General features: G+C 35.3%; 1 protein-coding gene across 1 annotated transcript in view; it reads left to right on the forward strand.

Moving 5' to 3' along the window:
- The window catches only part of EYS (eyes shut homolog), a gene marked incomplete at its 3' end in the record, with an annotated part of 771151 nt that overhangs the window by 57759 nt on the left and 697171 nt on the right, over positions 1–16221 (forward strand). Inside the window, exons 5-6 of the mRNA XM_057418821.1 lie at positions 1334–1448; positions 14173–14332. Coding sequence (XP_057274804.1) covers positions 1334–1448; positions 14173–14332 — 275 coding nt within the window. The remainder of the gene's footprint in view (positions 1–1333; positions 1449–14172; positions 14333–16221) is intronic.

Genomic DNA, 16221 nt, shown 5'->3' on the forward strand with positions numbered 1-16221 from the left:
AACCTAGTTTTTATTAAATGCTGTTGACGATTTGCTATTGGTAATATAGCCTTTACTTGCGCTATATAACTGTGAGAGGCTTCTTCATACTGAAACTAGCCATGGTATTGTTTCTAAAAATGGGGAAACATAAGCAACATGAATCCAGTAGGAGAAGAGCATAGGGAAAAAAAAACAAAAACAAACAGAAACAATTCTTTGTCATCTTCCTGATTTCCAGCTTCTGTGCTGAGTCATTAGACAAAGTTCCCCTCAGAAAGAGATAAAGAAACTTCCCATCTATTATTTTTGGGTTCCTTCACAATTACAAATTTTCAGGCAATTGGCCATTATTTTTCTCTTCTACTTAAATCTTTTTTTTCCATGCTACAAGAAGGAGCCTTTAGACAGGGGAACATGCTAAGCATGTCTGCAAGTAAATACTGAGTGAATTTGACAAGCATCATGTATCTGTTAAAACACAAAAGAGAGTTTTTGCAGTCTGTATTTTACTTTTTGCACATTTTGAGCAAGATATACATATTCAAATATTTTTCTACTTTGTTCCATTGTTGCTTTTGAATAAGACTTGTTTACATTTGCATCTACCTCATCTCTTTTGTTTGTGTACAGAGGATATTTTTAATCACTGGAAGGATAGGTAAGAAAAAGATTTTCACCTACTAATGACAAGTGCTGACATGAAGCAGAAGAAATGCCTGCAGTTCCTTTTACCATAGAATAGTTACCCATGGCTCCATTGGCATAACGTGGAAATAAAAACTTGTCATAAAAATAGAATGCTAGTTTTCTCTTTTAATGAAAATACTGAATTGCAAATAAGCAAACACTAAACCATGTGTTGTTCTCTCCACAGATTGTTCCTTACATACCAAAGCATGTCATTATTGACTAATCTTTGTTAGTCATTAGTAATGATTGATGCTAAGTAGTTTAGACCTTATTTATCATCATATTTCTAATTTTTTTCTCTGATGGTTTAATTGACTCGTCCTTTCTAATAGATTTCTGAAACCTCATTTACAGCTTTTTACTGTACTTTTTACTTTTTTTACTACCTCATTCTAGATTATTTAATGTTTCTGGAAGATTATATGAAGTTTTGGTATGAAAATGTTTTAATCAATGCAAAAATATATTTTATGGGGAAGCAAAAATATCCAGAATCATGCAACTGTTTTTTAATTGCCTGAGAACACGTCCTGTTTACTTTAAATAACATATGAAGTTGGTTTTGTTACTGCAAGAACATTATTTAATAGAATTATGGAAAATAATTAAATACAATTAACTTTTAAAATACAAGTCCTCTGATACACGGATGTATTTGCAGCTGTCTGCCAGGATTCACTGGAAAGAACTGTGAGGAAGTAATTGACTACTGCAGGCTGCTCAGCATCAACTGTCTGAATGAAGGATTGTGTCTTAATATAATTGGTGGATTCACTGTAAGTAATTTAATATATGTTAAACTAATTCAGTGCTCCAAAGTATAAAAGCTTCAAACAAGCAGAACTTGCAATGCATTCATTACTCTTAAGAGACAAGAGGGACATGCATTTATGTGTTTTATTTATTTAAATCAATAACATAAGGACTAATCACTTGGGTAATACAGATTTTTTTTATTACTTTCTTACTGAGAGCATGTTTTGTATTGTATCAAGTAAGAGAACTGAAAAGTATTTTTATTGTAAAAATTACATATATATAATATATATATTATAGAGATATATCCATCTCTATAATTGTAGTCCAGTGCCAGTCCACACAAATGAGAACGAGTCTTTAAAAATATATTGCCTGAATTGAGAACATCTGTTGCCATTGTTTTAACCATAATCAAATTAGCAATTTAAGCATAAGCACATTTAAACTCGTTAAAAGCTTAGAAGCTTGATAATGAAACTGCCATGCAGCAAGATTAATTCAAACTGACAATTTGAAAAATAAAATAATTCTGCTTGTTCTAACATCCATCATGTACCAAGATTCTCCTGATCATAGCTTGTCAGAAGAGAGGAAAGAAGAGTTTTTCCAACAGCAATAACTGGGAACATAAAGGTTATTCTAAACAAGTGCTCATTCTGCAAATAACAGGAGAAGATTACAGAATCACAGAGTGCTTGAGGTTGGAAATGACTCTGGATATCATCTTGTCCACCACTCTACACAAACAGCGTCACCTACAGCCAATTATCCAGTCCTAACACGCTTACCTGTTTGGGTGCTCAGACAGAATGCATTAGGATTACTGTTACTCCTTGGCTTCATTGAGTGGGAAGAGTAGCTCTCCTGTGTAAAGGAAGGAGAGCTGGAACCAAGGGTGACAGCAAGGCTGGCAGTGACAATATCTTCACCAGTAAAGGGCACAAAGTTCCTCAATGCCCACAGAAGATTCACAGATTCAGCCAAAAGACGGGTGACCGACAAACAAGTCTGTAGTGATTTGCAGTCAATCTGAGAAGTCAGCTGATCAGGATTAGCAATGTACAAAACTGGATACATGCATCCTGACAAAATAGCCCTGGAAAGGATCTAGTGCCTGAGCTTAAATGCATTTTCATTCATGTAAATGAATGAAAAGGTAGACATCTGAGAGGTGAGTTCTGTTTTCACAGTAGGGTGGTCTGAGGTGACAGTGCTGGGCCACATCAGAGCTGACCTTGAACATATGCAGTTGTATCTGTGAGAGAGGGAAAAGAGGTCACCAAGAAAGAGTGCAGTGAAAGATGAATATAGTCTGTTTAAGCAAATTAGAGCTGGTTGACACATTCAAAGTCCTGACAGTTTCTTTGAATATTTCTTGCATGTAATTATTCATTAAGTCTATATTTCATCACTTTTCTTGTAGTCACAAAAGCTAAAGAGGTGTTGATATTGTCTCCACAATGCTTTCCATGATGTTAAAAGCCATTTCCACAGTTGAAAATTATTGTCATTTTATTTTCAGTTTGTGGTGTGGGATCTTTATTTGGAAAATTAGCAGTTGTACATCAGTTATAAGTTAAATTCTCTGTGAAGAGACACAAATAACTAAGTAATCTGTCCAGCCATTTTTTTTTTTGCTTCTCTTTGTGGTAACTTTCTTGATCATAATTTATTTTTTCCCACAGTAAGTACATATTTTCAGGACTATCAGGAAGTCAAATACTGACAAGTAATTTGAGAATTCCAGCTAAGAGAAACTTGGCTGTTATTTTTTTCCTTTTTTTTTTTTAAAGAAAAGTGGACCTAAGGACTCAATCTAAAAAAAAAAAAAATCCCAAACCACCCCACCTTCAACAAAGGAATTTTCAAAAAATCAGGGTGCTGAAACTTAAAATCTAATTTAAAAATTATTTTTATTTTAAAAGTAACCTCTAATTTAGTTTCAAAAAGTAGGAAGTACTTAGAATTGAAACAGTATAGTTTCTTTTTCAGTATTGTTGTCAAAGTTATTGGCACAAATTCTTGATCACTGATACTAGTTATAATTGTAATATTAATAGCTACTCTGCTTATATTTATTGTATTTTGTAATTTAATATCTGTTTCTAAAATTGTTTCTGCCTCTATTAGGAAATCCCTCTAATTCATATTAGGCTTATGCTCGATAGTAATGTGAAGTTATAGGAAGCATTTACTGATGAAGCTATTGTGTCAGATAAACATCGGAATTGTTGCTTCTTAGGAAACAGAGCTTCTCCTTGCATTTCATATTTTTATATCTTAATTCTCATATGTCATACTTCAGAGTACAGCTCTACTAATAACAATTTCCTTTGTTCTTTGCATGGTTGACCATCATCTTGAGAATCAAAATAATGATGTGTATATATTAAGATTTATCATTAGAAAAAACAGTGTGTAGTTAATTCCTGTTCACATAGCTTAATGCAAAGAGATGACATCAGACAAAGCAGATTTAATGAGATTTAATAACCTGACAGGTAGTGATGGAGAAACATTTTCTGCTGCAATTTACTCATTAAGCAAAATTAATTGTTTAGTGGAGAAAGTTCAACTCCAAGGAAAAAAAAATGTAGATCTTGATGACACTTCAGTGGGCGTAGCCAATCAGCTGTATTGACGCAGAAAAGTTTTGTTTCCAGACAGTTGAATATTCTGCTTTTTGCAGCACACACCCCACACATCCCTCACCCCATCCAGCTGAAAGAGAAGATACCACAGTTTGTATGTCACGGCTAACTGCCAAGATGACTGTAAAAGACCTAGAATTCTGCCTAAGATATATTTTTGATTTTATTTTCAGAGTTAGAAGAAGTTCAAACTGATAAAAATGTTATCACTGTATTACTGGACTTATAGGTTTGAAAATTTGTGAAGCAGTTATTCTGATTTAAAATTAGAAAACTTTTTTGGTAAACCATATTAAATTAAGTAAAAACAGAGTGAATAGTCAAAGACGAAAATAATTATGAATTGGGAATTAGTGATCCCTATGAGTGTTTTCACTGGGCTCATGTCAAGCCAGTCAATGGGCTGTCAGTTTTCTGCAGAAGGAATACAAAGGAATAGTTGTATTTGGAATATTTAATTCTGGGTACCAGAAAATGGTAAAGCCGCATTAGCAAGGACGTGCTAACAGTGTTGTGCATAGTTCTGTTCATTTGCTTCTCCTGTGTGCTACTGATTATACCAGGAGCATTTTTAAAAATAGTTAGAATAAAATATAGTGCAGTACAATGTATAAGCATTTTTCCATCAGACCAGTGCCAGGTCACATCTGTCCTGTTCTAGTGAAAAACTTCACCAGACATTAAATTTCATGAGGACCTACTGCTGTGGGATTCAAACCCCAAAATTACCACAGGCTGAAGGCTGGAAAACAATCTGAATTGCTTGTAGTAGCCTATGCAGCGCTCTTATTCTTCTGAATTAAAAGGTTGTGAAAAGGATTATATTTCCCAGTGTTTCCATGAATAGTGAAAACATAAAAATCTCAACTCACTTTATCTGGGCTCCATAGATGGTCAAAGATACATTTACTTTTTTAGCTAGATCCTAAAATACAGAAAGGTAAGATTGCAGCCTTGCCTCAATTTAAGAAACCATGTTATCATTTGGACAGGTAACAAATACAGTGTTTGAACATTACAGATCTTCCTCTTTCAAAAAATACTGCTATGTAAAATTCTATTATTTACTATTGATTTGTCAGTTATTGCAAGAACCCTGCTACTGAATTTCCCCTGTTTTCAATTGCAATGTCGGAATCACTTTTTGAAACCTATATAGATGAACATATAATATAGCTCATTTTTCTTCAATACCCATTACATAGGTAAGATTTTTAATTGACGTTATCCTGATTCGGCAACTTTACCTCCAACTACTCAGTATTAAAAAACACGGGGTTGCTGTTTTAATGAAAATTTTAAATTAAAACAGGTTTAAAATAAACCATACTTCTACAGTGACTACCATGTGTAACTGTTGCAGTTTCCAGCAGAAGTTTATTCAATAAAAATATTCATCTAAATTATTTTGACAGTGTGATAATCTGCTCCATAAAAGTATTTTTTTTAACAAGATCTGCCTTACAGAAACACATTTCAATAGGCATATCTGTTTTCATGGCAACTCTTTAATTTTCTTCAATGGATTTTTTAGATGAAAAGACAGTGTTCTTAATTTTAAGTTCATACTATTTTCTCAGTGCTTTTAATGTGAGTGTCTTAACCAGTTTATGACTACGGGTGTCTGTTATCCTTGTCTTTACATGAAGACAGGGAAAAGATCAACAATTCCCAAAGGACAGCTGTCAGGAAAGAAAGAACTGTTGTTTCTTTTGTGCTAATCACACTGCTGCCTTATGCTAACCACCTGTGGGGGCATGCGGTGGTTTTGGTAGAGTTCTCTCAGTGAATTTGAATGACTCCAGCAAAGCCTCTGGCACAAGGAGACGGAGCAGTAAAAGCAGGTAAAGAGGATACACAAATGAAGAATCACCTGGGGATGTAAAGCATTCCTCTAGGTCTCAAGGGGGAATCAGGTACTCAATTGTTTATTCACAGGAAGTGGCTTAGATTAAGGCCAAAGAATTATCTCTGTTTAAGATCACCTGCTTTTTTCCTGAATCATTATTATTAAAATAAATCAAGCAAACAACAAAACCAAAGATACTGAAAGAATGTATTACATGAATTATGTAAATTATGAGGATAACAGGATTGTCAATTACTAAATTTTGGAAGCCTGTAAAGAAGTGCAGTTTCTGAAACTAGGGAAAGTAGGGGATGTCAGACTGTCAAATTTGTGGCAGACCAGCTGTCTTTACTTTCTAGGGGAAATGACTGAATCACATAAAATTTACAGAATTCACAGTCTAGTTAGGAATACCTACAGAAAAGGGCATTTGAGGGAGAAGAACGTGCAGCCCTGCTGAGTTGCAAGCAGGAAATCTGGAATAGCTACACACTCTTTCCTGTTTCTGCTCTGCCATACACTTCTTATGGGAGGGCATGCAGAGTGAAAATGCAGGGTGTAAAAGCGCTCATTCATAGTTGTCTGTGTTTTTTTTTCCTAACAGCCCCTTACTATGTTACAAGCAACTGTCTTTGAACTTACATGGTCTGCATAGCGTACTGAAGTCTATTTTGTCAAACTCCCATCATCCTGACAAACCACTGATTCATGCAAGATTATGTGCTTACAGCTAACAAAGGAACTGAGTCATATAGACAAAAAAATAAAGCTAAAAGATGAAGTGAAGGCAATGCCATTGTAAGGTCCATTTCCATTTGCCTGCACTATACTTGAGACAAGGACTAAGGAAATTATATATGTTGCCTGAATAGCAGGGCTGTGTTGGCAAGCAAGTAAACACTAGAGCAGCATTAAAGAAAGAGACAGTAATCTGTGTTACCATTCTGGGTTTTACAATTACACCTACTGCTGGCCATTCAAAGCAAGTGTTAAAAATTTTCTCTGAAAAGCTGTACTCACACTTGAATGTGAAATTTTTATGTTGGAATCATTGTCAATGGATGTCCTGGCGCCTTCCGAAAGAGTAGCAGGAATTGCTGCTGATTCCTGGCTGGTGTTCACACAGTGCAGTGGGATTGCGCTGTAAAAGGGGAGTGAAGGTAGGCAAAAAAGAAATAATGGTTTTAACTTCTATGAGTAATTTTCAGTTTATGTATTCTGTAATCGTCAGGTGTTTGTATATGCCTGGAGAACATCGATTAATGAAAACATGTACTAACATGCATACCTTTCAGAGAGTTGTTCCCTAATCACTGTTTCTGCTTTTTTTTTAATATGGACATGCATTTAATACTGTATATCAAATAGTATGATCACTGTAATAGTATAGAAAACATTATGTAATAGAAAAGATTGTTACCTAAAATCTTGCCCTGCAGATGGCTCTGTGGCTGTTCATGTTATATGCTTTTGATCCTTTTCCATATGACCATATATCAAAACTGTTACATCTAGAGTTTGTTGGTGAACCTGAGATATTTCAACAACAAAGTGTGAACCAAGAAGATATATGGTTGATAAAATAAAATAGAGAGCACAAATGAATAATCAGTAACCCCATGGATCACACCTTTGTAGTTTAAGTGAAAAAAAAACACAAAAAACAACACCAAAAGCCAGCAAATATGTACTGCCTGAAGATGATCATATTCTCTACAAGAAGAGGCTTGAATACTAACACAAAGAACTGTCTTCACCAAAGCCAATATAATCCTTATGTGTGGATGAGGGAAAGAGGAGGGAAACTCTCTTTCTCCTTTTTTTTTTTTTCCCCCCCCATGTTAGAAATCTGGAATGAGGTATGCATTCAAAAGAACTTGTGCAGAAATGACTGGGAGGCAGACAAAGCTCCAAGTTTCATCCCTAACCAGATGAGGTTTGCCCTTGTGGGTGCAGAACCAGACCAGTCAGCCAGCTGTCAGGCTGGGAATCAATCTGCTGATTTTCAGAAGAGTGGCAAGCATTGCCAAGCCCTGCAGGCCTGTTGTACGCCCTACACCAGCCTGAACAGCCTTTGTGGAAACTCTGCTGCTACTGCTCCCCTTTACCACTTTGTAAGTTCTTCCATGAGAAGCTGCTCTCAGTACTAATGTTGTTTGGTAATACTTTATCCACAGAAGTCTGGATGAATTTATAACCCCAAATAAAGCATCTCTATGCAGTATTAGCAATAAACTCCAGAAATGAGCTACATCAGCTTAGATCTCATAGTCCTGACTAGGCCTCAGACTTACTCTGAGAGCAGCCATTTGTATGTATTGCATGAGAGGAGAAGTAAGTTCTAGGTAACATACCCAGAATTAAAAAGAAGGGTAGCTGAGAGAAAACGTTACCTTGTTTAACAAATGCAGAATGCAGTTCTTTACAAAAAAAAAGCCACCAGGGCTCTTTTAAAGCCCTTTGCACTCTATCAGTCAATATTTGTTTTCTGAGTATAAAAAAGCCGTAAGGAAATAAACATTTAATATATTTGGCATACTATATATTAAAGCTGTTGTTTGGGGTGATAAAATTGTTATGAATATTTATAACAGCTCTACTAGCAATGCTGGAAGCAGTGAAAATTGGCACTGCAAAATCTACTGCTCTCAGATGCAACTTTTATACTTACAAACAATATATAAACTAGATTATTGTCATTTTCCTTAGAAAAAATATCTAGTCTCTTCTATTAGTTTCTCCCCGTAGACTGTCTGAGCAATATAATCTCATCTCTGTGAAGCAACTGCCACCATCATTAATTCCACTGATGTGTCCCCTGTATTTGTCCTTCTAGCTGACTATTCAAACAGCAGTAGTTCAAAGTCAGATACTTCTATTATGGTCTAGTTTTGCACAGGTTAATTAGTCCGTTTTCTTCCACAAGGTAACAGTAATTCCACAGAAGATATCACATTAATTTTGAAATATCCTATACAGTTCTGTGCTTCTTCAGTATTAAGTTTGAACTTAATCAAAACAACCTTTTCCTATTTTTCTTATTCTGTTGTGATAAACAGCATCAAAGCACCCTAGGTACTTTTCATACATGCTGTTAAGTACCTCTGAGCAGTGCAGAAGTCAATAAGCAGTAGAAATCTTCAAGTAATAAACTAAATATTCTGCTTTCCAAGAGTTAATTCAAACAAAAAATGTTTAGTTAAAGCTCTGATCATGTAATACCTTTATACACATATCTTAATTGATCTACTTGAGTAGATTATAATCAAATATAAGCAGACAGTAAAATACACCAAAAATAACCAATTAGAATGGGTTTTTTTTTCATTTTTAAACAAAACTTCTGAGATGACAGTCATGCTAACTCATTGTCAGTGAAAAAAAGCATAAGCCAGAAAAAAATAATGAAAACTAAAATACACAAAGTTGATAAATATTACAGTGAAAGATTTGCTACATGATAGGTCTGAAATACTGTTTATTATTGATAAAATGCTGTTCCTATGCATTGTATGTAAAGGAAAAATTACTGGATTGTTTTGAGATGGTGAGACAGACAAAGGAGTTTTAGACCATAGGAATGGAAAGACAAGAAAACACATCAAGAATTTCAAGGAGAAAGGAAAAATAATCTCGAGAAAACAGTGTTCACATAAGAATACTAGCAGTATTTCTTACTAATTTTGTACTATGAAATAGTTACTATATCACAGACCATATAACCTACAGCCCAGATGCTTCTATTTCATATGGAAAGACATGAAATCTATAAAGGGGATGAAAGCCTGTATCTGGGTGAAATGTTGTGTTCATTAAAAATGCATCATATGCAAAAATAAGTGTCTGTAATGCACTTCCATGTTGCGGAAACACATACGACTACCTAGTCGCTGGTTGGGTGGGGTGAGAAGCAGAAAAGGCCTTGACTCTGTGTAAGGCTGTTCAGCAATAACTAAAACATTTCTGCTATTAACACTGTTTCCAGCACAAACCCGAAACATAGCCCCACGCTAGCTACTATGAAGAAAATTAACTCTGTCCTAGCCAAAACCACCACATCACACTAGCTGAGTTTTAATTACTTTTTAACAGAATCAGTGCTCAAGTTTAAACCACTTCTCAAGTTTAAACCACTTCTCAATTTGGGCAGTCTTTTCTGACTTCTCTACCTAATAAGGAAGTGGCCCCTTGAGATAAGGAGAATTGCTGTAGGAAGATTCCATGAAAGTTTGGCCAGCCAGCTCAGCACTGTGTATTTCTGAAGTGCATAACTTACAACTAAATTCTTTAATCTGTTTATTAGTGCCAGTAAGATCAGACACACATTTTCCATGTGCTGCTTAAATTTTGTGATGCCTTAAGCAGCTGTTTCCAACACTGCTCAGTAATTTTCTAGGACATGCTACAGCTTCTTGCAGAATAATTTTCATCTTTCAGTATCTGCTTTATATTCATCTACTACCAAATAAAATATGCACATTCTTAATTTTACTTTAGAGGTTACAATTAAATATTAATAAAATTTAAGTATTTTTTAAAGTGATGAGATGCAGCACATGCTCAAACTACACAAAAGTCAAGTTCACCTTCCTTGTCTCTATAGGAGATGTGCACGGATGGAATTCTACTTCATTGGAAGCCAGAGGAATACTAGTTACTATAAAAAAAGTAATTTCTGTTTTCCCCACTTATGTAAACCTGAAAAAGGAAAGAATATAATCCCTATAAAATGAATTAATTTATTCAAGATACACCATTTTTCTACCTAGACCCTTAAAGATTTTTACCTGAAGTCAGGGATTCACATGAACGAGCATATCATATTAGAGATCACAGAATCATGGGATGGCTTGGGTTGGAAGGAACCTTTAAGGGTCATACAGTCCAACTCCATGCAATGGGCAGGCAGGTTTTCAAATAGATCAGCTGGCTCAGAGCTCCATCCAACCTGACCTTGAACACTTCCAGGAATGAGCCATCTACCATATCTCTGGGCAGCCTGTGCCAGTGTTTCACCACCACCATTGTGAAAAATTTCTTCCTTATGCCTAGTCTGAATGTACCCTCTTCTAGTTCAAAAACATTACCTTGTCTTATCATCTTACCTTTTAAAATATCCCCATCTTTCTTATAAGACCCCTTTAAATATTGAATGGCCACAGTATGGTTTCCTTGGAGTCTTCTCCAGGCTGAAGAGCCCCAGCTCTCAGCCTTCTCTCAGAGGGGAGGTGCTTAATCCCTCTGATAATTTTTGTGGCCCTGCTCTGGACCTGCTCCAACAAGTCCATGTCTTTCCTCTGCTGAGAGCTTCAGAGCTGGATGCAGTACTCCAGGTGGGATCTCATCAGAGAAGAGGTGCAAAATCTCCTTCGACCTGCTGGACATGATTCTTGTTATGACTCAGTGTAATCAGAAGGTGATAAAGGTTAGCTTCATTTTATAATGGCTTGTATTAGTAAAAGTGTAGCCAGCAGGTCATCTGCTCAACACTTGGAGGCCACCCCTAGAGCTCTGCATGAGGTTTTGGGCTTTGGTGTAAAAGAAAAAAAAAAAAAAATGAAAAAAATTGGAACAAGTCCAGCTGAGAGACACCAATATTGTGAAAAGGTTGCTGCACATAATACAGGAAGAGAAGCCGAAGGATCTGGGTTTGGTTAGCCTTGGAAACAGAAAGCAGAATGGGGATATAATTCTTCAGCTCCCTATCGAGTGATCACAGCCAAGACAGAGCCAAACTTTCCTCAGAATTGCACAGCAACTGAATGAGAGGCAACTGGCACAAGCTGCAATAAGGGAAATTCTGACTAATTATGAAGAAGAAATTGTTTATAATATACTGATACTACAGTTAAGCACGGCAGCAGGTGGTCCAGAAAGGCTGTGGAATTGCTATCCTTATAGATATTCAGACCTCAACAAGACAAGGTCCTCAGTAACCAGCTTGGATTTTAAAGCTGAACTGCTCTGAGCAAGGAATGGGACTATATGACATTCAAAGATCTCTCTCAACCTATATTATTTTGGGAATCTGTGAAGGTAAAATACATTAACATATAGGAAAAATAATATTTTTATAGGTTTGTTCAGGGAAGCTTTGTGTACTGCACGACAAAGGTAGGCGTTGCTATAGATACAGCTACCTAAGACATGCCATGTTGTTTTTACATTTTTATAGTTGTGTCAGAGTTAACCAAACATAACATCAGGGACAAGGCTGATTTATTGGAAGTGGCAGGTATTTCTGGAGATTGAATAGAATTGGGAAATGACAGAATCATGTGTGGGTGTTGTCAAACACAGAGGTACAGGGATTAGGAATTCAGAAAATAAGAACTAAGGAATATAAAGCCACTGAAGAACATTAAGTTTTTCCAGGCCCTGAGAAGGTAAGTCACACTAATGCTGTTGCATATGACGTTCCTTTTATGTGTTGGTCACTCAAGAGATGACAGCCCACTTTATCTATCAGCTGTTTCATTAGTTGAGCTCAGAGTTTCAAGATGGGGGATTCCCATCAGTTTAGGTCTCTTAAAGTCTTCTTCACTTGGCTACCTGAACACTGTTCATTTTTTCAAAAGATGTATATCAGGGAATCAGAGATCACTGTAATGTGAATGTTAAGAAGACTGAATTGCTGGGCAAGTTTTTTAAACAAAACTTTATTGAATCTACTTTTTACAGGTCAGCCATTCACACTACACTTAAATAGTTATTCTGCAATACTTACATTCTAAATACTTTGTGATTATACGATACCATGGAGCTGGTGCCATATAGTTATTGCTGATGGCTCTCATTGTTGGTTGTTCTTACTTCCAAAGTCAAGGTAATCTGTTTTATGAGCAATTTCATGAGAGAAGTCATTACTGAAGTGAGCTTGTTTTCCTTTTGCTCCACCTTTCCTCTTCATGTTTGACATTTCATGCTTTTTACCCCCTCCCTCCCTTAAAAAAGGTGGGTTTCCTCTTCTGATATTGCTTGCCTTGGGGCTTTTCTGTGTCTTGATTGTCCTGTATTCAGCAGTATGTCTTGCCTGTTTTCCATGTCTTAAGCTAATCTCCTACTTTAGCAACATTTTTTACTTACATGATGTGCAACTTCACCCTTGTGCATCCCTTTGATGGTCCCATTGTACACATGTGAAATGCTTATACATTGTGGCTGGCAGCACCCTCAAAAAGTTGTAAAATAATTTTATGCTACTGTTGGCTATACTGTTTTATTGACCTTATAATTGGATTCAAGTCAAGCTATTAATTATATAGTTATCAGAGCACTTGTAATTTATAGGTATCATGGGACTCTTTTGAGAAGTTACTCTATTAAGCTTGTATTCCAAGAAAATATTTTCTGTATCTTTTATTTTTTTGTTTATAGTTATATCTAGTGTGTTTTTTGGGTTTTTTTTCATGTTATTTCTTAGTCCTTGAAGGTTATTGAAGTAAAAAGATTCTGCCAACATGTTTCTGTCCTAGTAATGCTTAATAATAATTCTGTCATAATAATGGAATAATGATGCAAGATATTTGTCCCTATGTTTTAGTTCTTTTTTTTTTTGTAAATGAAACTCTTTGTCTCAATGAGTCATGATTGTATTGTCATTGGTCCAAAAAAAAAAAATTTTAATATGTGAAGATGACCAAAGATTTCTCAATTACTCCAGAAATATTTTTTTCTTAAAGGAAAATATTATATTGAACCTTGTACTGAAAAACTTCACTAGATAGCTTTAAACCTTCCGCTTTCCTCTGCAGAAATTAGTTTTATTTATTTTAGTTAACAGATAGAGTCAGAACATATAATGGAACCCCCATATTATTTTTTCTCATTACCAGTTGGCCACTGTGTTTTTCTTGCAGGCTGTGTTAGTATCACTGCCTGGTTTCTCCCTCACTTCAAGGCCTTTTAAATCTCTTTTGCATGCTAAATTCTTCTGTTCCTAGGGGCAGCTCCTTCCCTTAAGAGCCAGTAATTATCTTGCCATTTTCTCCTGCTCAGGTATCCTCTTTTCCCACACTTTTTTAACAGACATGGTACATGAATTCTGAGTCTTTCAACTCTTTTATCATCGGCAGATACAGGCATGTAGAATAGTCTCAGCTGGGTGTAACACTGCATTCTGCTGTACTTTTGTTCAGTAGTAAAATACAAGACAGATTTCAGTAAACTTTGACATTAAATTTTAATTTTGTGTTCTCTCAGTGGTTGTTCTGTTGTTGTTTGTGCGTTTGTTATATCTAGTGCCTTTGTGCAGCTGGATGGACAGGAGAATTTTGCCAATTTGCTGAAAATGCATGTTTGATTTACCCGAATAGTTGTTCTGATGGAGCAACTTGCATTGATATGAGCCAGCTGGGAGAGCAACCTCTGTTTCAGTGTCTGTGTCTTCATAATTTCACAGGTAAGGAATATGCATGTAGAAGTTTGTAATTTCATTTCCTTTTAAATATTTAATATAGGAATGCTGAATTTTCAAAAATAAGAAATTAAGAAGTGTTTGGAGGAGTAATCACAACTCTCTGCATTTTCTGGCCTCTGCTGTGATGTCTGCAAAATTTAAATAAAGCATGCAGGTTTACATTTGAAACTTCCAGTTAAGGTTATAATAAGAATAGACATAGATTAAGCTTTAGCTTCAGTTTAAGAGACTTAAGTGTATTTCTACATATAGGAGCTCTACATGCGAGCTAGATGTCTTGTCATCTGATTATAGTTCCTGGAGATAAAGCAATGGAGTCTAGGAAGGTGGTTAGTTTGTATCAACCTTTTTTAGTCCACATAAATCTACTTATCTTTTCTGAGAGATGAATCCCACTTTCTGTTTCAATTCTTTGGTTGGCCACCAATGATTTATGCAACTTAGTCTGGGGTGGAGTTAAATGATTCACTTTCACATGACTTTAGAAGTCTATAATGTAATGTGAGACCTAGTAAACAAGTCTTCAAGGCTCTGTGTATCATCAGTGAATAAGCATTTTCAGAGGGTAATCAGGACCACTTATGGATATTTGCTAGTGGTAGAAACACTTTCTTCAGGAGTGTTACTCTTTCAATTGCTTACAAAAGAAGCCTAGAAAAATAGTTTAGATTAACCATATTGGGTTTTATTTTACAAGGAATACAATTCCTAGTTTTTCTTCCATTCTTACCCTTTAACTAGAACCTCATTTAGGTTGGATTCTAATCACTAATCTTTGCATAAGAAGGGTACCGAAAGAGGATCATTGAATACAATTCACTCCAGCTTTAGGAGAAATTAAGGAAACAGGTATTAGTCATGTGTATATACATTTAAAGATAAGTGGCAAAAAAGATTTACCAGAATTCACAAAAATAACAGTTTGAAAGACAGAAACTTAATTGCATAAAGAATGAAAATTAGATTAATGCTAGTATTAAAAAGAGAAAATTGACTTTACTGCTATTGAGATAACCATTATAGAATCATATCCCAGAGGGTTGTAACTATCAGCTTCTTCTTTCACTTCCACCTTATCACCTCTATGATCTTTCTTCAAACTAATCTTGGGTTACTTTTTATTGCTGCAACAGCTAAAAGTATGGATTTGATAATAAAAATAATGTTCGACTACAGTGCTTCAAGGCTTTTAAGATAATAGTAAGGTTTCTACTGTACAACGTAATCATCAAACAAAAGTCTGATAGACTATAGTAAATGACAATAAATAGATGCAATTTAGAAAATTTAACCTTACTAAATGCTGAGTTATTACTGAGTTCTAGTGGAATTGACTTCAGTGTTCAGGGAAATCTTAATATAAAGATTTTTTTCCTGTGTGCGATATCACTGTAAGAGGTTCTTCATATTGTAATAGATGTATTTTTTTTACTTCTTTCTATTCTTAAATAATAATTTTCATCTTCACTCTTGTTCCATAGCAATATTTTAACTTATACCTGTTTACTGTTTCATTTATGTGTTTGGGAAGGGAGAGAGGGAAGGACACTGCAGTTGCAAATATGTCATGTTTACTTGACTCTGAATGAAATAACACCTGCAACCAGAAAGGCTATTGTAGTTTCACATCTGATTGTTCTTAATTGTGTTTGTAAATTATACACACTACAGTTGCAGCCTTTACATTAACATTTAAATAATATTTGGAGTAGATTTACCTTAGAGAAAAGAAATATGACATGATGTAACATTGTCAGCTGTGAAAAGCAGAACTTTGATTTAAAAAGCAATAAAAAAAATTCTTTTTTTTGTTTCATACTCTTTAGTGAAACCTTGTAGAAGCTTAGCACATGCACACAATAAAAATGGAA

Source organism: Pezoporus wallicus, unplaced genomic scaffold (genome assembly GCF_028554395.1).
Source record: "Pezoporus wallicus isolate ANWC-B61680 ecotype Strahan unplaced genomic scaffold, APGP_CSIRO_Pwel_v1 contig_4901, whole genome shotgun sequence".
NCBI classification, from domain to species: domain Eukaryota; kingdom Metazoa; phylum Chordata; class Aves; order Psittaciformes; family Psittacidae; genus Pezoporus; species Pezoporus wallicus.